Here is a 25,541-nt window from a genome sequence, read left to right on the forward strand (position 1 = left end):
ACTAAAAAAAAAAGAGACGTACTCTAAGAAAATACACTCGAATTTCCCAAATCAGTAGGACATGAACAGCCAGCATAATGAATTTAAGATCCATACCTAGGAAGTTACAGTGAAATTTCAGAAAAATTGAGGATGAAAAGATCCTAGAATGTTTGCGAATGAAAGAGAAAATAGGTAACCCCAATGAAGAAACAGTCCTAATCAATGGGAACCACAGGAAAAATAAAATACACAGACAAGCTATATTGGAGGTCAAGAGCATATCTGAGATACTTTGGGTCCTATATTTTAGTTGTAAAATCTATAAAGTGAAACTAGTTACAAATTGGGTAGCAACAGGATGAAGTACATGCTTTTAAAAGTGAAAATATTATCACTAATACCAAATATTTATTAAGCCTCACTGTCACCTGGCCCAATGGGATATGGATGACCCCACCCCATGCGGACACTCTTTACCCTGTTCATGCTCTGACATCCTGAGTTGGGACACTCTCCTGACTCAACTCTTGCTCCTACACACTGCTCTGGGCCACTGCCATTTCCTACCCATCAGGACCCCTACCTTACTTGGCACCACCTAATGGCCCTTGGATTGCATTATTCAGGAAAATGAAGACCGCTATCAGATTTTAAGAAACTTGAGAGCAGAGACTTTGTCTTAAGCTAGTTTATGTTCTTCCCACAGCCTTGCCTAAGGATAATCTCTCCTCCCTCCCCGTGTGTTTTAAATGGATTATGATGCAAAGTCAATTAGAACTAAGACTCAAAATAGATCTAAGGTTATGACAGGCATTTGAAAAGTGAACTGTGGTCAAGAGAATGAGCAGACAAGGCAGGCTGAGATAAAATATTTGCAAAAGACACATCAGATAAGGGTTGTTATCCAAAATATACAAAGAACTCTTAAAACTCAATAAGAAAAAACCAATTAAAAAATAAATGGTCCAAAGACCTTAATAGACACCTCACCTAAGAAGGTATACAGATGGCAAATAAACATATAAAAAGATGCTCTACATCACATCATCAGGGAAATGCAAATTAAAACATGGTACCACTACACACCTCACTACACTCCTCTTAGAATGTGATAATGTGTCAGTTCATCAATTGTAATAAATGTCATCACTCTGGTGGACAATGCACGTGTGAGGGCCAGGGTGTATATGGGAAATCTCTCTGTACCTTCCTCTCAATTTTGCTGGAAATCTAAAACTGCTCTAAAAAAAATCAAGCTGTTTTTTTTCCCCCAAGAACTGTGGGCATTTGGTAAATGTTATTCCTTCTCTTCCTCCAGTATTCCTTTATTATGTATAATATAAACAATGTATGCGCTCACAGTAAAAAGTACGCATTATACAATACTTGAATACATCTCTTTATGCATACAAATATAGCTTTATATAAATGGGGCAGTACATCGATGCTGAAGACGCTCTTAAAAAGGGAAATAAAGTAGAAGATACAAGTTTAGGATGGGGATGACATGGGTTATGTATTACATCGTAACCGTAAGCGATGTTTGCAATGTGGAAGAGTGAATAGAGAGTAAGTTCAGAAACATGTAAACAAAAAATGAGTTCCCTCCCCCGTCATTTACAGCTTGCACCCTGTAATAGCTGCCCTTCAGAAAACTTCATCCGTAACAGATGCTCCATAAATAATCTGCTTCTCTAGACTGCGTGTCTGAGGCAAAGGAACACTTTAAGGCATGTCAATACTTTTATGGACAGAAAATTACTTGGAAAACTAGGAATTGAAGTTAGGCTACAAAGCAGAAATCACAAGATTCTCTACAGAGAAAGATGCCATCACGGCCGGAATTACAAGAAACCTTGAGAAAACAATACAAGTAAATAAACTCTGGCTATCGGCACACAATCACTCCAGATCTCAAAAAATTCGCGCGGCTTTCCCACTGAAATCCCCAAGAAGTCAGAGCACCGGCCCAAAGTTTCATTCTTCCCCGCCTCGGGCGCGAGGGCCTGGGGCGGCCGGACTCCCATCCGCCAGAAGGTGCCGGGACTCGCACTTACCAGACCTGACGCAGCCATGTTCCGGCCCGGCTCGCCTGCGCAGGGCGTTTGGGGTGGCAGCCCTCCCAGGCGGCGGCTTGAGGAAGCCCAGCAATGCCAGAGTCACGAGAGGGGCAGCTAGGCGGCGAACCAGGAGCGCCAGGGAAGTGAGAGGCGGCAGGAGCAAAGAAACTTGGGACCAACCAGAGCGCACCCGCGATCCTCCTCATTTATTGGCTTGGACTTAGGTAAACACCGGTGTCTAGCGGCCTCCACAGTTTGAAACAGCTGCACATGCGCAAAACAGACCGCGCCACCCAATAGGAAGAAAGCCGTTACAAGCCTGCGCGCTCCTTGTTCCCGCCCACAGTTCCGCCCTTCGCAGCCCCGCCCCACGTTCTTCCCGTAGCCGCGCTGCGTCCTCCCGTAGCTCCTTCGTCTCCGTACCGTAGCTTCATTTTCCCTCCTCCCCACGCGGAGGCTGGGCATAAACCTGGGCTTTCACTTGGGAACCACTGTCTTAGGAACGTTTTTTTCCCTTTGACTTTTCAACGATTCTATTATAGAGTAAAAAGTAATTTTATTTTTTTATTGAATGTGTGGGTAATATTTGCGTGATGCATGTATGACTTATGTACGTGTATATCATTTAAGCATGACGTCCTGAAAGGAGTACTACATCAGGAGTCTTCAAACCTGCTTAGGTGACTAGCTATGTCCTCTAGGACAAATTGTGGCAGTGTTCCGCTAATTTCCTTAACTATATACGTAATGGGAAAGCTAAATTAGATTCTCTGAACACTTCTTTCTACATTTTATGATTCTACCAAACTGTATCCTATTTCTATGATTTAATAAAAACTCGCATGGGAATGTTAATCAAAAAATACATTAATTATTGAATCATTAATTAAGAGTTGAGCTAAGGCCATTTTTTTTTTGGTAGGGAAGAGAGATTACAAATTAAATCAGAGAAGCCCGAGTTCCACTACACTCCACTAATTCTGCCATATTGAGCAAGTTAATTAAACTGTTTCTCAATTCCCTTGTCTGTAAATGGGAATTATATTAAAAATGTTGAAATGCTGGATTAATTGCTTTTAAGATCTAGGTGATACACCTAGAACATAGTAAGAATTCAATAAATAATGCAATTGGTGTTACCATGGTGATTTTTTATTTTTTACTTGATCTAGCAGATATTTTGCCAATCAGACTTCATTATATAATTTGGTGTTGTCACATTTAGAATAGATAATAAAAACTGTCATTTAGTGAGCGTGTACTATTTGCCAAGTTCTATTCTAAATGCTCTACATGCAGTAACATTTAATTCTTAGAACATTCCTATGAGAAGATGATTAATATTCCTATTTTATATATAACACAACAGGGACAGGGTTTAAGTAACTTACCCAAGATCACACTACCATTAAATGACAGAACTGGGGATGAACCCTGGTATTCTGACTCCAGAACTGAGCATTTAATCACTATACTTTTCACCTCTCCGTGGGAAATTTTAGCAAGCTCAATCATAGCTGTAGGTTTCCACATGTACAATTATATCCCTCTGCTTCCACTGGAAACAGTAATTCTCAGAGGTATTTTGAGAAACTTGAAATGCAATGACATGCTGGTGTAAAATGCAGGACACAAAGGGTGTTGGGGATGAACTGCTCTGTTCTCAAGAAAATGGAGCAGCACCATTATGAAAACACAAAGTTACGGAGACTCCATAGTGCCCAAACTTTTCAGTTCCCTCTGCATCTGTCCTAGTATTTAATAGCCCCACCATGGTTTTGGCATCCCCAAATAGGGCAGCTTCTAGATAATTGAGTAATTTTTTAAAATCCATATTTATCATTATAGACTCCCTCCCCCTCAAAATACATCAACTGCTATGACAAGTGACTAAATCTTTAAGTTTTCCATCACAACTATTGACCTAAGTAAGGGGTGTGTGTGTGTATGTGTGTGTGTGTGTGTGTGTGTGTGTGTATTTGTCTATGGAAGTATGTGTAGTAAATATGTATATGGGAAATAAAGTATCCAGAAATTTAACTTGAAAGGAAAGTAGAAGCTTTTAGTTACTTATGATTTTGTGTAGTTTAAAATTGTAATTGTTAAAACTCCTTTAAATAATATTTTAGAACTTAAAAGTTACACTCCAAAAATCAATTTGCTCTAGAAATTATAACAGTTGCAATTATAATTTAAAATTTGCTAAAGTGAAATAAATTTATTTGTATAATTTTGAGTTGTATTTTTTAATATAAAATTTCAATTATTCTATTTTTACTCTTCACTGCCAAATATTGGTCCATCTGCTAGGTACGTTCACTTTAAATAGCCTTTTTTGACAAAATTACCCTCAGATAGAAAGGCTCTATTAGACTGTAAATGCCAAGTTAATAGTGTGCTTGCAATATGCCAACAGGTGGCAGCAATGTACACACACACACACACACACACACACACACACACACACACAGTTTTACTTTGCAATGGGTGCTTAAGGTCTGCACTGAGTCCTTAATTCTAATACTATATAAACTGACCTTTATATTTCCCTAGTTACCTCTGATTTCCACTAAATAATTATGATATGGGTACGGATAAGAAAAAAAATCTGAGATGTTCTAAATTAAATTACAGTAGCTGGAGAGTGAAAGAGATAGAGCTGTTAGTCTGTTAATGGCTGCAGGCCCATTAACCAAAGACTTCTCACATTCCCCTTTTACCTGTTGGGATTTCAAATTAATTTCTACATATTATTTTAGCCAGGCAACATCTAACTCCAGAACCTCTGTTTTTTACTTACACAGCACTATCTGAACTCTGCCCGCAGCCCATGCACAATTCTTTATGTGGACTCTGCTATCCCAGAGCTGGCTCTACTTCACCTTCCCTCACCCCTTTGTCTATAGCTCATGTAAATTCTTTCAGAATACCTCTTTCTTCCTCCTTCCTCCTACTTGATGTATAAAAAATGATTGCAAAATCTGGAACTACGGACATGATGTCTTTTCTTCCTAGCCATACTGCTGGTGGTTTAGACTCCATGCCCCAGGACCAATTTTTTGGCTAGTATTTTTGGCTCAATCAAATCTTACTTAAAAAACAAAACAACAAAAAAACACTTCAGTCGTGGAAGTTAAAGATTTTTAGTTTAACACTACTTATTGTCAAATTTATCGTCTCTTCACTTACAAGGTTCCATAGAGAAACAGAAGTCATAACAAAAATATTCACGATAGAGCTGACCCCTTAAAAATTCGTCCACATTCAACCCCACTCCCACAGCTTAACATGAGCTTCTGTCCTAGTCCATCGTCCCATTGGATCACTATCATTTTTGGGTCAGTCTCACTCTGGTTGTCAGATATATAAAACAAAACAGAATACAGTGTTAAATTGATTGCAAATCAAAAATGAAAATCTTACAAAAGATGAATGGCTTCATACGATTCACAGTGTTACTCAAAAAGTCCTCAAAGTAAATGCAAGGCCAAAGACAAATGCAGAGTTAGGCCAGTTAACTTGACAAGCTTGATGATATTCAAGAGAAGTTTGAAATGTCAAAGGTTAACATCACTAGCTAGCAGATAAATGCAAACCAAAACCACAATATGAACAAACTTTTCACTTAGAAAAAGGTTAGATCCAATATTTAAAATGGACAAAAACATTGAATAGACATTTCATCAAAGAGATTCAAATGGCAAATAAACACAGGAAATGATGCTCAACATTTGCATTTGGAAATGCAAACTAAACTAAAATGACACACCAATACACACTAGAATGGCTTTTTTTTTTTTTTTTTTTTAACTGACTATACAAGGTGCCAGGAAGAAGGACCAGCAACTGGAAATCTCATACCTTGCTGGTAGGAATGCAAAATGGTAAAGTTAAACATACATTTAACATACAACCTGGCAATCCCACACTTCGGTATTTACTCCAAACAAATAAAAACACATATCTACACAAAGAATTGAATACAAATGTTTACAGTATCTTTATTCATCATGGACCTACACTGGCAATATGCCCATCAACTGGTGAATGAATAAACAAATTGCAGTACATCCACACAGTGGAACACGCCTCAGTAATAAAAACAAACAACTGAGACATGCAACAACACAGATAAATCTCAAAAACATTATACTAAGTGAAAGAAGCCAGACATCAAATGCTATCTATCTGCTGTGTTATTTCATGTATGTGACTACATAAAACTACATGAACAGAAATGAGATCTGTGGTTGACCAGGGATGAGGTGGTGAGGAGAAAACACTGACTGCAAAGGGCCCTGAGGGAACTTTTTGTGGTAGTGGAAATTGTCTAGGTTTTGATTATGATGGTAGTTACAGGACTATATCTATTTGTCAAAACTCTTAGAACTGTGTTCCTTAAAAAAAAAAAAAAAAAAAAAGGTGACTTTTGAGGTAAATTATGCCTCAATAAAACTGACTTAAAAAATTAAGCATGTTAGTGAAAACAAAGGAGAAAGAGAGAGAAACATATCAACCAAATGCAATGTGAATTTTGATCAGAGTCTGGTTCAAAACTAAGAAGCTATAAAGAGCATTAAGCAACAATAGAAAACTAAAATAGCAATTGATTATTAAATGACATTACGGAATTGTGAAATTTTGTAGATATTTTAATGTTATTGTTTTATGTGAAAGAATGTTCTTACTCTTTTATGTTCTTATGTCTTGGGATATACATATTATATTAAAGTACAGAGAAGTAAAATGTGATGTTGGTAAGTACTTTGAAACGGATCAGTAAAAACATAGAGATGAAATTAAAGCAAATATGGCAAAATGTTAACAATTAGTGAACCTAGATGGAGTATGTGCAGATGTTTACTAACACGTCTCGTTCAGCTTTTCATAGTAAAATGATGGGGCAAATATAACCAAGTAAAGAGTTTGTCCATCCAGCACTGCAGATAGCCAATTACACGAACAACCAGTTGCTGTGAAAGAAAGTGGCGTGTATTGTACAGTGCTACACAATGGGGAACAGGCAGCTTGTGCTGGAAAAACCCAAACTCCTTGATGGTTTACAGACAGGGGGCTTTATGGAGCAAAAAGCACAAGTTGGCATGAGTAAGGGCTTTGGGGTCATGGGTCTTGCTGATCAGTCAAGAATGAGGTAAGGGCCATAAATCATTATTTCAGGTCTTGAGGTCAGCTTCCCTGTCCTTCAGTCTGTTTTCAGGGTATGTGGCTGGGGAGTCGTTCAGCTTTAGGGCTCAGGAGATGAAACACAATTGAGGGCATGCTGTTATCTTCAACTTAACGAAAACCATACCTTGTGACCATTAGTCAGGGTTTGGCCATAATTTCTTGCTTACTTAATACAGGACATGCAGTGAAGAAACTGAATTGAGTGCTGGGGCTATATGTTAAATTAAAATCATACATTAAAACAGGACCTTGCGTTTCACAAAGTGGAATTAATGAAATAGCTGAAGTTCTCAATTTTTTTGCAAAAAACTATTATTCTGCAAAAGTCAAAAGTGAAAGTGTTAGCAAATTACTATCAGAGGACTTTGTCAGAAAAATTACACTCCAAAAATCAATTTGTTCTAGAAATTATGTAACATAATTGAGATTATATCCTAGAATTTGCTGATGTGAAACTTATTTTTATAATTTTAAGTTTTACCTTTTCATATAAAATTTCAATTGTTAGTTTTTTACTCTTTGCTGCCAAATGTTGGCTCATTTGTTAACTATATTAACTTTATGTAGACTTTTCTTACAAAATTATCCCCAGTCAGAAAGACTCTTACTGGACTGTAAAGTGTGCTCGCAGTATGCAGATAGGTGGCAGCAACGTTCACAAAACCACAATTTTACAATGCAATCGGTCTTCATAGTCTGCCTTGAATCTTTAATTCTAAAGTGCTGTACAAATTGACTGACCATCACCTTTCCTAAATTACTTCTGTACCTACCATGTGATTCTCAGTTGTATTATATTGTATTACATTATATTATATTATATTAAATATATTGTTTCTCTTAACAAGAACACAGCAAATACACTATTCTTAGAGTCTCCATTCTGTATCTCATAGTTTACTTTTAGTCAATGTAATTATTACCTCATAAAAAAGAGGTTTTGTCATTTAGAACAAATTGAGACTTTCAAAAGCTTAATAAAATAGTTCTGCATTGCAATATTATCCTGGCAAGGACTTAAATTACTTTGATGGTACTAGGCAAAATTTCAAATAACGTATATTTATAGTTATTGACATGGAAATGTGCTCCAGGTGCATTATATGGAAAACGCAATTTATGAAACAGCATGTATAGTATTGCCCTGATTACATAAATGTATACAAATAGAGAAAAAGTGCCCAAAAAATGATGGTTCCCATCCACACATTGCTAATGGCAGATGGTAGCGTAGCATGTGATTTTCATTTTCTTCTTTATGCTTTTTTGTTTTGTGCAAAATTTGTATAAGTTTTCCATTTATAATAAGAAAAAATAAGAAACTTTTAATTTAAATATGTATAGGACATGATATATAAGGTATTTGTAGAGTCAAATGCCAAAAAATAATTGTAAACAATAAAATGCCAAAACTGTACCTTGCAGGCAATACCCAACAGTAAGAGATTTACGAGGTGAAAGAAATAAGAAGATAAACTGCAAGCCTAGATATGAGGCAGAAATGGACTGTTGACACAGAAAAAAAATTGTCAGATATTGTAAGTGTTCATGTTTGCAAAATAGAACTAAATTATGGAGCACCTTCAATATTTTGGATAAGTTTTCACTTATTCCTATAGAGGGGAACTGTAATGGTGAGGGGTCAGTTACATAGAAGAGATTTCATGATAGCTAATTTAGGTAAAAAGGGATCTGCTAGGCATTTATCAGCCTACAGAATTGTTGGCAGGGATGAAAAAATAATGCATTCTGGGCTTTCTGGAATGATTCCCAAAGAAACACTGCAAAACTGATCACCAAGAGACAGCTGCTGCAGGTACAGTCAGAAAGCAAATTGAAAAATTGGGTAGCTGATGCTAATGCTGGAATCTCCAGAACTATCATCCTAGAAGCAAATCTTTATACTGAAAATTATAAGGTTAGCAAATTAAACCATTCAGACAGAGCTACTAATATCATTTCTAGAGCAGTGATTCCTCACCTTTTTTTTTCTATCCCAAAAGACATAGTGGGAGTAAAAAAAAAGTTACTAGAGAAGAGAGTATTTCTATAGGTGTTTCAATTTAAAAGGGCACTATTATGAAGGACCTGTGCGTCATGTTTGAGCATATTGTTGGTACTCAATAAATATTTAGTGTTGAATGAAGAAAATGAATCTCAAAAGCAATGAGATTCCATTAAAGTGTTTTAAGCTGGGGAGTGACTTAACCGGATTGATTTTAAATGAAGCAGAGAAGAAAAAGAGTGAAAAGTAGACTGTTTAGAAGCCTATTGTAACTCTTCAGAAAAGAAGTCATTTAGTCCATCCCCTCATTTCATAGTGAGGAAGCTATGATCCCAGAGACATTAAATAGTTTGTTCAAGGTCTCCGAGCTGGTGAGTGGCAAAATTGGCTTTTCTCTCTATGCCTAAATACTTTCTACTTGTAAGTAAATATTTCCTTACTTACAAATTCATTCTTTAACACCTAAAACTTGAGATATCCATAAAAGGATCTCCATTATAATGGTGTAATGACGCAGTGGTACAATAAAGTTGGAAATTGCAGACAGGTCTAACTGGCAAATAATGTTTCAGCAAGATTTTTGTATTTTGTAGTTTTTGAGGTGTGTGTGTGTGTGTGTGTGTGTGTGTGTGTGTGTGTGTTCTGTTTTTTGTTTAGGGAGACAGTATTTGAACTTTGATATATTAAGGATTAATTTGACTTGCAAATCAGCAAACTAAAGCAACCTACAGAGTTTGATGAACTGGTTTTTCTTTAATTTTGCTTATTTTTTAAAAGGTAAGAAAGATATAATTAGCTAGATAATTATTTCTCAAAATAATTATTTCTCAAATTTTTACATTAAGAGGCATTCTTTTCTCCCTTATAACTCTTTGGCCATAAAGACGGTGATTACTTTTCTCATATTACAACCACTGCTGATTCCCAGTATCTTTCCTCCCTCCCTGCGTCTTCTCATTTCTCAGTTTTCTACCTCTTTTCAACTTACTCCCTGTGTTATACCAGCTACCAAATGCCAAGAAGGTGGATTAGGTCACGTATCAAATCGAGAGGTTTCCTGTGTTATTCAACTCATTTTTCTTATTACATTGAAACTAAAAAATGGTGTGGTTGCATCTCAAAAAAATTAAGTTGGACTTAGATTTTATTATGTTAGTTTGGGGTAATAGGAAGCAGATCTCAACTTACTATAAAGGCAAGGCAGTAATTCTGAATCTTCAGCTCCCAATTTCTATTTCAAACTGTTTTTATTTTGATAATGTACCTGAACACTCCTCTCTAGTTTACTGTAATCAGTTTCTATTGTTGTGTCTCACTCTGCAGACAATTTGGCTTCCCTTACCTACTGCTGTAGATCCAGTAGATATGGGAATCCATACTGCTGGAGAAAACCATGTGGTCTCTCCATTAGGAAAGGAGGATCAGACTTTCTGGCTTGCTTTGATTTCTGAGAATAGGCTGGTCTAACTGGAGAGAATGCTCAGAACAAGCTATACTAAATCAAGAGTTTTTCTGAAATATTGAGGGTGAAATAGGAAATGGTGGAACTTCTCAGAACCCCTGCAAAACAAACCAGAATACCTTCCAATGTCCTCACCATCATTCCTTTCATAATGTTGAGCCAAATCCAGTCTCTGAAGGACAATTCCCCACATATATTTTGCCCCAGTGTAGCTCTATAAATCTCACTAAATAACTATAGGAACCCCCACCTATGCATCACAGTATCAGTGATCCACAGCTCAGAAAGCATAAAAGAACAAAATTAATGTATGAAAATGTATAATTTTCTGCCAGACATATTTCGCCAAACATGCACTGGTAACCCACAAACTCAAAATAGTGAAAACTTCCATTCTCTCTTAACTGTGTTTTATACTTAGTGGACTATCAAAATAGGCATGGGATAAAGAGTTCCATTTTTCTAAAAATTTAAACAAAGCTTGATCCCGAAGTACAACAGAAATAGTCCCAATAACATTGTCCTGTGCAGTAATTTTTAGTGACGTGGAGTTAATTCAACTCATGTTTCCTGGGGATAAAAATGGACAGCAATGAAAAAAAAAAAAAGGTGGAAGAAAACAAATGTGACCCTGATGTCTTCTCTAATGCCCATAATCTCCACATCAGTTCCTTTCATCCTCTGGTGATGTTAATCTTCTGTTTATTTTGCTACTGTAATTCTAAGTACATGTAGGTAACCCAGAGATTGCTTTCTCAAAGTTGGTCTTTGCCTGTTTTTTCTTACCTCATAAAAAGAAAAAAAAGTGTGTGTGCGTTTGTGTGTGTCCTGTTGGTGGTTTAAAATCGAGTTGGGACTTCCTCTTTGAACAGTTGCCTTTTCCTCTCACACAAGGGAGATCTAATTTTGTTTGAGACTGTATACAGTTGAAACCAAACCACACACCAACGAGAGGGTATGATGGCTAAGAAGCCCCCAAAACCAGCCCCTCGCAGGATCTTCCAAGAAAGGTTAAAGATTACTGCTCTGCCCTTATACTTTGAAGGTTTTTTATTAGTCAAGCGGTCAGAACACCAGGTAAGTCAAAGATGATAATGTTAAACTAGAAGCTTCTGTCTTCATATAACATTTATTTCATGGTGATGTTTCTGTTGGGATTAAACCCTCTTCCTTTAGCTCAGAAATATTATTACAATTTTGCACAATTTAAATACAATGTATTTCTTAAACATATGTTATATATATATGCATTGTATATAATAAAAAGTTTCTTATTGTCACTGATGTTAAAACATTCAATAAGCTAAATTTCCAAAGAAGTCATTAAAACATTACAGAAGATTTGGGCTTAGAAAATGAAATGTTTCCTGTCTTTTCTCTGCAATTTACCACTATGCTTTCATGATGACATACCAGTATATCTTTAAGATAAAATATTATAATTGAAATTAAACCTTCTGCTTCTATTCTCAGTGGTTTGAAGTTTATAAATAATGGTCAAATTATTTTTTAAAGTGGAAAACGTTTGTAAAAAATTCTGAAAATGATAAAATTGATACTGTTTAACATTCTGTACAATAATATGTTCTAAAAACACTGTTCAAGATAGTGACTTTAAAATATAATACTTAGGATGTTCTGTGGGTAGTCTGTATACTATGAAACATAAATACATTCACTCTAAGAAAATTCACAAAGCATTCCATATTTTTAAAATGTAAAAATGAAAACTTATAATTAGTTAAAATGAGTGCTTTAAAATAGCAATTGTGAATAATTAATGATAAATAATTAAAATGAATGGAAGAAATAAACATTAAGTACCTGTTACTAAAGAAAAAAAAATCAATAACTTGGGTCAAATTTTATGAAATTTTGATATTAACTGAAACTAGAAAAAAATTAAGTTTTGATAAATGCCAGAAGACATGCTTAATAGTGATAATAAAAATATATTTTCTGAGGATTTATTAATATTAAGGAAAAAATGTGTATTTGAAATACCTATAATAGCACATATGTCTTGCATACATAATCAGATAATTTAATCTTTGAGAGTAAAGACATGGTAATTTGTATTCTGTAATGGGTGCTAAACATGTATTAATAATATTTATCAATTACATTGGAATGTTTTTTGGGAGATCCAATATGCTCTATTTTTCCCCCTCTCTGACCCTAAATGCTTGAAAAGTTTTACCTGATGGTTTTGCTGCTCACAGCTTGTAATCTTATACAAGTTACTCAATGTCCTTGGGACTCAATTTCCTCAACTATAAAATGGAGAAAATAGACTTGCCTCCCAAGGTACAAAGCCTGGGATACAGTAGGTGCTCAATGTATTCATTCAAGCAACCTCCTATGCACCTCCTGTGCACCAAGCAACACACTCAGTTCTGGAGAATACGAATAAAACACAAAGTTCCCTTCCTTCAGAGCAAGGAATGATGACTCCTGTACCTGATTGTTCCTGTATCTTTTCTTAAATAGCATGCTTTGAAATGGAAAGAATAAACTATAGGCATCAATATTTCTGATGAAATTAACTTGTGTTTCCACTTGCATTCATAGCAAAGCATCTTTTACTTGTACTCGTATGTCAGGGAGAAGAGAGCAAGAGAAGGACAATAATGTCTACTAATAGGGTGGTTTCAAGGATTAAAGGGATAATATATGTAAAACACCTGGCTTACGCCAAAGGTTAGATTCATTCTCTTCCCATTTCATTATTTATCATATTCTTATTAACATACTAAAATCAGTTTGAGTTCACAAGTAAGATGGCTCAAAGGAGAGCCATAGTGACAAAGTGCTTGGAAATAGAATCTATGAGATAAAGATACGGAAAATAGTGGGATTTCTAGGCAAGTGGCTGAAAAGTGCCAGGGAACCGTTGAAAGGAAGGTGAGCCAAAGATATATAGAAGGTCATCTTTGGAGCTAATGGGCTGCAGAAAGTTGGGAGGCTCTGCAAAATGTTAGTGAAGTCTCTACTGAAGGAATTCAGAGTATTTAAGCTAGGGAATATATAACTGAGGAGTAACCTGGTCTATAAAGAGATTACATATTAAGAGGTGTTTCTTAGCTGTTTTTGTGACAGGGCACATGTTGCGTCCCGCAGGACGAGGGTTGTGGCGAGTGAGGAGGGCGGTGCAGGGTTAAGAAAAGACAGTAGCCATGAATAGAGTGTAAGTGGGGCCAAGGGGCTGCAGCCTCAAGGACGGGGCCCTAAATCATATCAGGCCTACGCATTAGCTTTTTTATTAGTTGGGAAGGGAAGTAAAGGAGATACAGCTTGTCAATCTCAAATTCTGTGAATCTTACACATCATAATAAGAAACTGATTCAAGCCAATCACCCTTGCCTGCAGGCAGCTGAACCCTGAGTCTCAGGATGTATGTACTTCCCCAAGGGACAAAACCTGTATGCATATGAATAGATGGAGAGCACAGCACTGAATCTCTTCCCCTGCAAGTTGTGGGAAGGAATGCAGCCACAGAGGCAGAGGCTCTCCTTAGCAGGGGGAAGATGGGGAGCTGTGCTCACCTCTATCGACCCCGTGGATTCTCCTGTTGGTCCCCACTCAACTGCGCCTGGCTTGAGTTGCTCCCCCCCCCCCTCGCCCTCCCGTGGGGAATCTTATTCATCATTGGCTGACCAGCCATCTTTCTGGGGCCAAACAGGGAGACATAATGTGCAAGCACAAAGGTGAAGCAAAGTCCTTGAAAGGATCCGTCTCACAGACTCTCCTTTCTTTAGGGACAGGTCCATGGAGACAGACGGGTAGGCTGCTGCGTGGCAACAGGCACATCTAAGAATTTAAGGGGCTTTGCCCCCAGGAAAATGTGCCAACATACATTATTTAAAATGCAATTCCAGAAGTTCAGTGGATCCCAAACTCATTAAAAGTACATAACCTTCACAGAAACGGTAACGTGGGAAAATTTACTTAAACCACAGCACTAGAATTTTGGATTAACCAGAAAGATTTATTTGATAGTACGAGTTATTAAATATCACAATGAAATACCAAAGGCAACACAGTTCTTATAAATGAGGGGAAATCTCATTTTTCTAGAACTGTTTGAAAATAGAGAGTTTGGGCAACATCTCAGTTTCTTCAATCTCTGCTGTGCTAAAAATCAAAAACTATGTGTGTAATATGTCTTATTAGCCTGGACATACAAATGTAGTCATCATCATAGTATCAAAATAACATTTCTCTCATTAGTCCTCTAATTGCCACTAATTCATGTAGAAAAAGCTCAGGGCTATTTCAGTTGTGCTCTCAAACATAGTCCTCTATGCTAGTAATCTCCAATTTTTAAAAATAACACACTCCTTTCAAGAAAACATTTTTGAGCAAAGATCTCTAATATAAAAGTATTAACTTATTTATAAATTATACACGTGTACTTCTGTACTAATACTCCAAGCAAATTATTAGATATGTGCAAAAAAAAGGAATTAAGAAAGATGAAATAAATGCAATATAATTAGATATTCTAAAAGTTTCTTTCCCTGTAGAATTATCTTGCATATCTCTGAGGTTCATGTGCTCCACTTTGGAGACCATTATACAACAAACAGCTTCCCTTAGCAAAGGTGCTTTATTAAAAAAAAAAAGAAAAGAAAAGAATGGGAGCTTTTTATTGGGGACAGGGGAAGGAGAGGAATTTAACTGGATTTGGCGTTGTAACCCATTTTCATTAATTACATCAATGAGAAAGAGCATTAGGGAGCTAAGAGATAGGAATGTTAGTCCAACGATGGAACTTGGGCAATTCCTTTAAATTTTTTAATCTGTTTCCTCTTTTGTAATATGGATAATTACTCCCTTGCATAATTAATGGCTTGCTGTGATGATCAAATGGACTATATAATAATGGGTCTATTTTCTTTAGGTATTGACATATGGCAGATATCGTGCTAGACTCTTAATGTCCTGTCACTCTGATCCTTATAGTAACTCTTCTAGCTAGAAATTATTTTATCCCCTTCACAGATGAGTGAGTTGTGGCTCACAGAGGTTATGGTCAAGGTTTCTCATCCATTCAGGAGCCTACCTTGGATTTATTGCAAAGCATCTGACATCATGCTACCTTTCAAACTAAAGTTCTAATTTCATTTGATTGTGGGTTTACAAAGGTTGGGGATGTCTAATCATTAGATTTTTTGATCATACTGAGCTCAACAGTAAGCTCAGTAGACTTTCAAAACATTTGTTTAATTGAATAAAAATGAGATAGTGACCTTAAACTCTAAACTTAAGGTCATCTAATGATTATGAAGCTAGCAATAAATTCAAAAGTCCCATATCAGTCCCTTTTCTTACTTCAGTGATTCAGCACAAATGATTGCTAAAAATAAGAAACTGTGTGCTAAATGTATTTCATTCAAAAATATATTTCATTTAAAATATTTAAATAATTCTATAGACACAAATATATACCTAGATGTTGATTATTGAGAGTGATATTTATAGATATCTCAGATTATACTGATATCATGAGAGCTTATCAGAAACTAAATCAACATTGTGACCCTGCACACCCACTCTAAGTTTCATCTGTTCTTAGGTTTGTGGCTGTAGTTGGAGTTCACAGGGCTTACTGCTATTTGTAATCTTCTTTTTCCTCCAGGCTACCTTTCCTTTCAATTCAATGCCTTTGTTCTTGTTTCTTCTCCCATTTAATAAATCCCCCTTAATTCTATCCACGAATCTTTATGTTTGTTTAGCAAAACTCCCATTTTCCCCTGGTTAACTCTATCAATGCACATCATTCTGTCTGACTGAACACCTCTGTAAGTTTTCTTAGGAGCACAAATGGATGTCAGCATGTACATGCAGAAGGAAATCAATGAATCTTGACTGGCTATTAGTGATTTGAGTTTTTCGGTCAGATGGTAGGTTAATACTAACGAGGCTAATTAAAAAGATGAGCAGAGTGGTAGACTTTGACTTCAGGATATGCTCTTGCTTTCCTTCCCTCCAAGAATCAAAGTCTCAAGTTTGGACTTGATCTTAGATGCTGTACATCAGTAAAACTATATAGCCTGTGATTAAGTTCTCTAGCCAATATACCCATGTTCTGATCTCCTCCTCACCACCATCCTAGTTCCAAAATACAGTGCAGCCTTGACTTCCCCTGCACTGAGAGGCTTACCACTTAGGCAGGATGTGAAAGCCTAACAAAAGAGATGATTTTTTTTTAAAAGCGGCCTAGATAAATTTGAATTGTTTTGTTATTTAATCCCAAGTCAAATCTGAGAAAGTTCAAGAGAATTTTTTAATAGAGTGACTAGAAAATTTCATGGTTTTTACAAAACATCTGCTTGATCTTTGAGACTGTATTAGCTAACTTCTCAAGCCATATTTCTCAATGCAGTTTTTTTTTTTAATCTCTTTACTTAAGATAATGTGAACGGGTGATTTATATAGGAATGACAGTGGGTTTCATTATTCTGGTTTACAAGATATCCTTTTCTTATCATTAATAATACCATTGAAAGAGATCTATTTTAGAGATTTTTAGATGCCACACTGTTACACAAACATACAAATCACCATGCGGGAAAAGTATTATAAGGATAATGAAAAATGCACAGTACCTATTAATAATGTAAGTGAGGACGCAATGCTTTTTTTTTTTTTTCTTTTCAGTGGCCAACATTTGTGGAACACTTGGTATGTTCCAGGTCCTATGTGATTTATATACATTATTTCATTCAATCATTCAACAACTTTTTGAGGCAATAAGAGGAGGATGGTTTCCCTACTTTTATTCTTGGTCCCTTAACAGTGAACTCTCACACAGGAAACACAGCAATTATTATTATTATTATTGATCAATTAGTTTACCTTTATCATTAATAAAATCTATCAATATGTGGTTTGGATTTAAGGCTAAAACTGTGCTAATACTTTACCCCAGATTTAGGTAAGCTTGATCTGCCTTGAGTCACTGACTTAGTTTAAGAGCCATAACCCTGCTTCTCTTGGAGGATCATTGCCACATGGCAGGGAACAAAGCAGAACAGCTACTCTCTCCTGGTAGACTGAATTGGAGAAGATGGGAAGGGGCTAAGTTGAACATACAGCTCTCCAAACTTACCTATCAGATACTCAGTCCTACTTTCTGGCAGCATTGTAGAGAATACATTGGAGGCCATCTGGAAGCATCAGAGAGACCAGGTAAAAGATGGTTGCAATGTCAGTAATACTTTGCATCCTATATGAAAAGAAGATAAGACTTCTGATGGGGCTAAAGTTAAGGTTTGTTTTCTTGCCTTATTAAACTGCTAGACTCTAAGATGTGTCAGGTACATATTGGGCATCTGGATTTCAGACAAGAGGCAGAATCTCTTTGCCCAATTTTATAACTGCTCCTTTGGGAACCATCTATTGGCTATTCCTTCAAGCCTATGCCCTTTTGAATTGTTCTTTTCTATGGTAATTCATTCTTGGTCAGGAAGTATCAGCAGGTTCATTACAATACATTTTTGCCAGCTCTCAATGGGGGAGGTAGGACAGAATGGAAAGACCATGGGGCTTGGACAAAGAAAACTTGCCCCAAGTTCCAACTCTGCCCCTGAGGTAGATTCTGCAGTAATACTATCAATTTTTTCAAGCCCCACTACATGCACTCCCCTTTGAAATGGGACTTTTCTGTTCCTTCCATAAAGAGGTTGAGTATAGTTTTCTACCACTTGAATCTGGATTGGGTCACGGTTTGGCAAATACGACAAAAGCAGAGGATTAGAAAGTACTCACACATTGGGTTTTGCTCTCTCTTGCTACTGGAAATCCTTCTGCCAGTATGTGAACAAGTTTAGGCTAGCTGGAGAATGAGACCATATGGAGGGAGACTCCAGTTGTCTCTTGGGTGTTTGCCAACACCAACAGCCAATTCTCTTATTTTCTGGACACCAAGTGGTTGTTGAACAATTCTGAAACTAAATACCTATGCAAATTTAGTACAGACCCCACAGCTTAATTAAGGGCTCAGTCCCACAAGACTGCCCCCCACTCTGCCACTTCAGTAACCAGCTGCAAGTTCCTGGCCTCTCATACTTCTAACCAACTGCCTATAAATCAGGCTTTCCCATGAAAAATCCAACAATTTACTAGAATGGCTCACAAAACTCAGGAAGACTCTTTACTTACATGTACTGGTAAGGAATACAAATGAACAGCCAGATGAAGAGGTACATTGGGCAAAGCCTGGAAGGGTCCCACAGGAGTATAAACACAAGTGCTTCTGTTCCTGAGAAGATGGGGCGCACCGCCCTCTCAGCATGTGGATGTGTTCACTAATTAGGAAACTCATCAAATGTCATTGTTCAAGAGTTTTTATAAAGCTTAATCTCTAGACCCATCCCCCTCCCATCCTTCCTGGAGGTTGGTGGGTGGGACTGTTCCAACCCTCTAATCATTTGTTCTTTTGGGGCCCAGATCCATCCTGAAACTCTCCATGGCTCCCATTTTAAGTCACCTCATTAATATAAACTCAGGTATGATGTAAAGGGGGTGATTATGAGTAACAAAAACGTTCTTATCACTCAGGCTTTAGGATCTCTATACCAGAATCTGGGGGACAAAGACAAAATATATTTCTTACTATACCATTTCCATTCATTCTGCATTCCCAGCTAAGACCCCAGACTTGTGAGAGAAGCCACCCTAGACCATTCAGCCACAGTCAAATACACCCAGAGCCAAAGAATCATCATGCAGTCACAGAATTATGAAAAATGGAAAATATTTGTTGTTTCAGTCCACTAAGTTTTAGGGTGGCTTGTTACACAGCAAAAGCTAACTGATACAAAACCTTAACAGCCATGAAGACAAAGGGAGAAAGTAGTTCTACTAAGAATATGAGAAAGATAGATGTTATAAATCAAAATGAATTTAATCTTGAGCTTCCTGGGAACCAAGGCAAATAAAAGCAATGGATTACAGAATTCCCATTGTTTGAGAAAATAAGTATATAAATTCTGAAGAGGTGACAAATATTTTGCTGGTCAAAAAGGAATAAATGGTATGTCAGTATTAAGGAGACACAAAATATCATAATATATAAAAGTGTCTTCACATTTATAAGCAAAAGGAAAAATTTTCTTTATGTGACTTTTTTATATTAATCCTCAATCGTAAGTCCAGATAAACCAATATGGTAAAAAAAAAATCAGTTTATTAAACCCTAAAGGAAGGAATGGTCAACATGTCCATGAAACTGACTGGAATATTTTTAAACATACTTTGGGAAAGAGCTGGGTATGAAGGTAAATCTTTAGATGTGAAAGGATTTCATGCTTTAAGACCCCTTGCCATTCTCTTGTAATAGTGACAATCTTCATAGAATGTAAGTTCCCCTTATTTAAATAAACTTTCACTTGAGTGAATGAGAGTCTGACTAAGTTACTTAAATTTTTTAAACTTACAAAATTGTATTTCTATAGAACCCATAGTAATGTGAATGTATTAATAATGAAATGTTCATCACTTGAATAAAATTTGGACTCCAAAGCTCAGCTTTGATGGTGCTAAATTATTTGCATCATTATCCATTGCTAACATTTCCTTGATCTATATAAATGTATACTATTTATGAAACCCAAAGCATGAGTCATGTATTATGCGCTTTACGTGTTAATTTATTCAATCCTTTCAACTGTCCTGAAAGGTAGATATTAAATGCTTGTCCTGTGTCCTATCTTGGCCCCTTAAATGGCCCCTCTTACAGGTGCAAGCTACTACTGAAAATGCATAAAATGTTAAGTGTCTTCAATCAATGAGGAAAGTTGTGGAAAATGATCTATTTAAACACAAATTAAATTATATCCTTACCTCAAACTTTATACTAAAATAAATTTGTGAAATATTTATTCAAAAATTAAGTGTAAAATTTAGCCGTAAAAATTAGGTGAATTTTCTCAAGATAAAGAAGACTCTCATATCACACAACAATTCAGAAAGTTATAAAGGAAAATAGCAATAAAAAAATAGCTGACTACACACTGACGTTTATGATTTCTTTCCCACAGGAGTACAAACACTATTGGACAGAGTTGAGAGGAACTACACTTTTCTTTTATAACGACAGAAAAAGTACAATAGTAAGTAGTTAAACATCTTTAGCTGATTAAATTTTTTCCCAATATACATCCATCATATAGTTTGTTGTATATTTCTGCCTTCCAAGAGTAAAGGTGTTCTAATAAAACCAATTCAAATAAGAACATTTGTATCTGTGAGGGCTATCAATTATAAGACCCATAAGTAAAATTTTCTGGGCAATTCAGAAGAAGATATTAACTCATATTTTTAACTTCGGACTCTTTTTTTCTGATCCTGATAACAAAACTTAGTTGAAAAATGAAAATTTTAGCTATACATATGGATACAAATTATATAATACAAAGTGATAGCCTTATTCTGTCACTTTTTATCTTGCTGTGGCATGCAGTTATAATCTGAAAGGAACTTAGATGATCCCCAAAGCCTCATAACATACCATATGTCATAATTTAATCTTTCTAGAAAGACAAACATACCCCACCAAACAGGACTTCTAAGAGTTCAAGCAAGAGAATAACAATAAAGAGATTCTGAGATTTATTTATTCATATTAATTTCAAATAATTGATTGGTATTTTATTTTTTCCACAAATAAAATGTAGTATTTTAGTAGCAAATGCTTGCCTACCTTGGAATGCTATGCTTCTAAGACATTTTATGATCCAGTAAATTGTTTACATAAAACATTTTGGCCCATGGGTGTAGTAGCCCACACTCTTTAGAAAATCATTACATGTCCAGATCTAATGAAAAACAAAACAAAAAACAGGAAAGAGCCTGAATAATATATTCTACCTGCAGACATTTTAGTGTCATTAGGTAAACTAACCAGAAGTCATTTAAAAGAAAACACAAACAATATGGTCATATTTCTCCCGAGTTGTGGATAGACAAGATTTCAAATATCATAATAAATTTTAACAAAAGTAATTTATCTTTGTGCCCTCCAACTTCCCACTGATGCCAATACAAATTTGCAGACATGGTCTAAACCTTGTGTAATACTGGTAAATGAGAGTTCATAGTTATTGCTCACTTACTACATGGAAAGAGGCAGCACAGCTTACTGACTGTGGTGTGTCAGCTTGGGATCTTGGGCTACTAACCTGGTCTCTCTGTGTCTCAGAGTCTCAGACAAAGAAGTGGTAGGAGAGATGACATCTCAAATTGGGCAATTTAAAGACAGTTTTATAAAGATGCAATCAATACACAAAGCAGTGGACAGGATGTGGGGAAACCACAAAGGGTAGTACAGAACTGTGAGGCTAGTAACAGTGCCCCATCACCATGCCTAGGAGTAACGGAAAGAGTGAGAGAATAGTGGGGGGAGTATTGTGAAGATGACCACCTTGCAAGGAGTGTGGTCTTTAATTGAGGAAGCAATCGCAGAGGGTAATGAACACCTGACTTAGCTCTCCTCACTCTCTGGTCTGCCAGCGGTCAGCAGGCCAACCCAGCAGGAAGTCAGAGGGTAGTGGTACCCATAATGTTGTCTATATAAGTCCAGATCCTGGTGCAGTGTTGGGTGTTGATGGGATAAAAGTGAAGCTAGAGGAGCAAATGAAAGATTTCCAACATACTCAGTTTCAAATCGCTGAAATTAGGATGAAAACAGTAGCTCATCTCAGAAGGTTATCAAAAGGATTAAATGAGATAGTAAATGTAAGGCACATAGTAAGCATGCATGCATTTCATGTGCATTATCTCATTTAATTCCCAAAACAACTCTGCAGAGTGGGTACTACTTTAATCCCCAGTTTTGGATGAGAATAGTCAAGTTTAAAGATTAAGAAATTGTGCAAGATCAGACAGCTCATGAAAGGGGTACAATCCAGGTCCTGCTCCTTAGCCAGCATTCTTAACCACTATGCCACGAAGAGGCTGTCAAAATGAAATGCTGCAGAGTTGCCCATCTACCAGTTTTGTTAAAAGGGGATTCAGAAGACTTTTGGGGAAATTTTTTGGGTGATAGTCTCAGGAGAAAGTACAGGGCTAGAACAGATGAGAACTGTAGACATTTAGCCCATAGTAAAGAAGAGTTTAAAACTGCCTTTAAATATAGAGGGTGCCAAAAAAAAACGTATACACATTTTAAGAAAGGAAAAAACTGTATTAAAATTGTAGTATATACTGATAACAAAAGATGAATACAAGTCATGTGTATACATTTTTTTTGCGCATTCCCCCCCCCCAACCTCCCACCCCCACCCCACCCCGCTCCAGTATTTGAAAGGATTTCAGGAAGTCATGTGAAAGAGTCACTGAATTTGTTTAATGTTATTGCAGAGAAAAGGGATGAGGACCAATGGATGGAAAATGCCTGGAGCTTAATATAAGGAAAAACTTGCTAGCAGGCAAAACTGCATAGTAGACGTGAGTTCCATGTTGTTTTAGATGTTCAAACACAAGCTGGATGACTACATGGAGCGTTAGCCCAGAGGAGACGCAGGCATCAGATAGCAGTTAGATTGGACAGATTACCTTTAAGGCTCTTTCAACATTACAATTAGAAACAAAGATATGACTTCCTTTTTTCTCATCAATTGTGTAGTTTACAGGCACTCTATCTAACTGGGCCATTTCTTTCTCTATTGCTTTCTCCTTTGTCTCAGCAAAATTCGCTGAACTTGATCTAGACAATACATCAGAAAAAGATTCTTGTGTAATTTTAAATACTGTTCTCCTTTCCTTAGACCTCTCCTTCTATGTTTAATTGCTCTTTGTTCACTGAAAATAAATAAGCCAACCCAAACTTACTCTCAACCTCGTGAATATGAGAATAGCTCTGGAAAAAATTTTATTATTTTTATGCCCTACTTAGTCAGAAAAATAAGGAGACTTACAAGAATATAATAAAATAAGTTATATTGGGCCTAACAAAGAGGAAAATAAAAGAAGATATAAAGAAGTAAAAAATAAGGTTAATTTAGCAAAAAATTATACTGTAAAAACCCTACTATACTTACTAGAGGTGGTCCTAATCTTTCTAATATTGGAGAGCAAGCCTGACTAAGTTGCACACAGGTCAGTCTATATAGACTAATTGCTCTAAAGAAATATTTTTATCTTAAAGGGATAAGATAGGTATTTCTTAATAGGATCCTCATAACCAGTGGTATGTGGTAAAATGTTCAATAACAGTTGTATGTATGAATATATGTATATAAATTTACTGTAAATATTATTTACATAAAAAATGTGTAGCACACAGTTAAAAAATAAAATATACAATACTCTTTATTGTAATATCCACATAAGCAATTGACTCTCATAGAATGCTTTCACTGATTTTTCTGAACACTTATCTATAGAACTGTGATCACAATTCAATCATGATATGGCAAATGGAGTTGTTTTCGATCTGTTTCCCTAATAAATTTATTGTCACTAAATATGATATTTGGCATTAATGTTGGCTAATATTTTTGTTGTATTAACAAATAAGAGGAAAGTAAAACAACAATTATGTATGTCAGAACTTCACCTATTTGTTAATGACATGAGCAACTTCTTCGCTGAATGAGATAACAGTTTTTGAATTATAGAAGACAATTTTGCCAATTTTTCATTCTGTTCAAAATGAAAAAGCTCCAGACACAACAAATTTTAAAGTTTCATCTGCATTACTAACATTTTTCTTTCACTTTCTTAAGTCTAGACCAGAAGCCAGCAAACTATGGCCCTTAACCCAAATCTAGCTTGTGGCCCAATTGTGTATAGTCTCTGAACTAAGACTATTTTTACACTTCTAAAGTGTAAAAAGATTTAAAAAAAAGAAGAAGAATTTGCAACAGAGACTTTATGTGGTCCACAAAGCCTAAAACATTTATCACGTGGCCTTTATAGAAAAAAATTGCTGGCCTCTGGGACAAATAACAAAACAACAAACCAAGCCCTAATTTGTAAGGTTTGCTTATTTCCAAAGTGTAAATACTCCCTCCATGACTGATTTCAACCTATCAGTGTGACCTCACTGAACATGGAGGTGGGAAGAAGGTACAGGGGGCATGCCATTGTATAGTATTTCCACCACACAGAAACGAAGATGTAAATAACCTTAAGAGCACAGAGAATACTACATAGTAACATAATTAGAAAATGATATTTTGAATTTTACCTTTGTTTTTAATATAATTTACTTACTTATATGCTTATATAATGTAACTTTTAGTAATGGCTGTGTTTAAAAACTGGGTAGCAATATTCCTGAAAATTTAACAAATTGGCTTTTACAAACCTGTACGAGCCAGCTCCAGCTCACCACCACATAATCCATTTCCAAATGCCCTCTGGGTTCAGAGGGTGACACATTGAAAACCACAATGTCATGCAAAGTACACAGCAGTTGAAAAGAAGATATTACTTACTTTCCTTCCTACTAAAAGTAATGTATGTTACCCATGAAATAATTTAATGAGATTTCCTTTAATCTTTGCAGTATGTTGACAAGTTAGACATAATAGACCTCACATGCCTTACTGAGAAGAATTCAACTGAAAAGAATTGTGCAAAATTCACCCTTGTTTTGCCAAAAGAAGAAGTGCAACTGAAGGTGAGTGCGGAGAAGCAATTTGTCTGAAACAAGTTGTGGTTATAAATAGCATTTATCTCTTCACAGCCCAGTGGCTGAGGTAAAGAGGAATTATAGAAGGTGTGACAAGTCTTATATTTTGTCAATATGTCTTGCCTTTTGCCAAGAACTACGTTTTCTAAAGAGGGATTTGAAATGGCATGTTCACTTGTTTAGTATACAAGCACATGAAAC

The 25,541-nt window shown here is 36.1% G+C and overlaps 2 protein-coding genes across 5 annotated transcripts in view; one reads left to right on the forward strand and one right to left on the reverse strand.

The window, feature by feature from the left end:
* The window catches only part of CENPC (centromere protein C), a 59,431-nt gene extending 57,127 nt beyond the window's left edge, over positions 1 to 2,304 (reverse strand). For all 3 annotated transcript variants that reach the window (XR_012493705.2, XR_012493707.2, XM_019748068.3), the window contains exon 1: positions 2,040 to 2,304. Coding sequence is in view for 1 of the 3 variants with exons in the window: in XM_019748068.3 (XP_019603627.3) it covers positions 2,040 to 2,057 (18 nt within the window). In the remaining 2 variants the exon portion in view is untranslated. The remainder of the gene's footprint in view (positions 1 to 2,039) is intronic.
* Positions 2,305 to 11,547: 9,243 nt separating this feature from the next.
* The window catches only part of STAP1 (signal transducing adaptor family member 1), a 29,517-nt gene continuing 15,523 nt past the window's right edge, over positions 11,548 to 25,541 (forward strand). The window contains exons 1-3 of one of the 2 annotated variants that reach the window (XM_019748072.3): positions 11,549 to 11,773; positions 20,743 to 20,814; positions 25,215 to 25,328. In XM_019748072.3, the coding sequence (XP_019603631.1) occupies positions 11,654 to 11,773; positions 20,743 to 20,814; positions 25,215 to 25,328 (306 nt within the window). In that variant the 5' untranslated portion in view covers positions 11,549 to 11,653. Of the gene's footprint in view, positions 11,774 to 20,742; positions 20,815 to 25,214; positions 25,329 to 25,541 lie in introns of both variants that reach the window. The other variant, XM_019748073.3, reaches the window with a different exon arrangement.

The sequence above is a fragment of the Rhinolophus sinicus genome, chromosome 1, assembly GCF_057876585.1.
Source record: "Rhinolophus sinicus isolate RSI-liver-muscle chromosome 1, RSI-T2T, whole genome shotgun sequence".
In the NCBI taxonomy this organism is placed as follows: domain Eukaryota; kingdom Metazoa; phylum Chordata; class Mammalia; order Chiroptera; family Rhinolophidae; genus Rhinolophus; species Rhinolophus sinicus.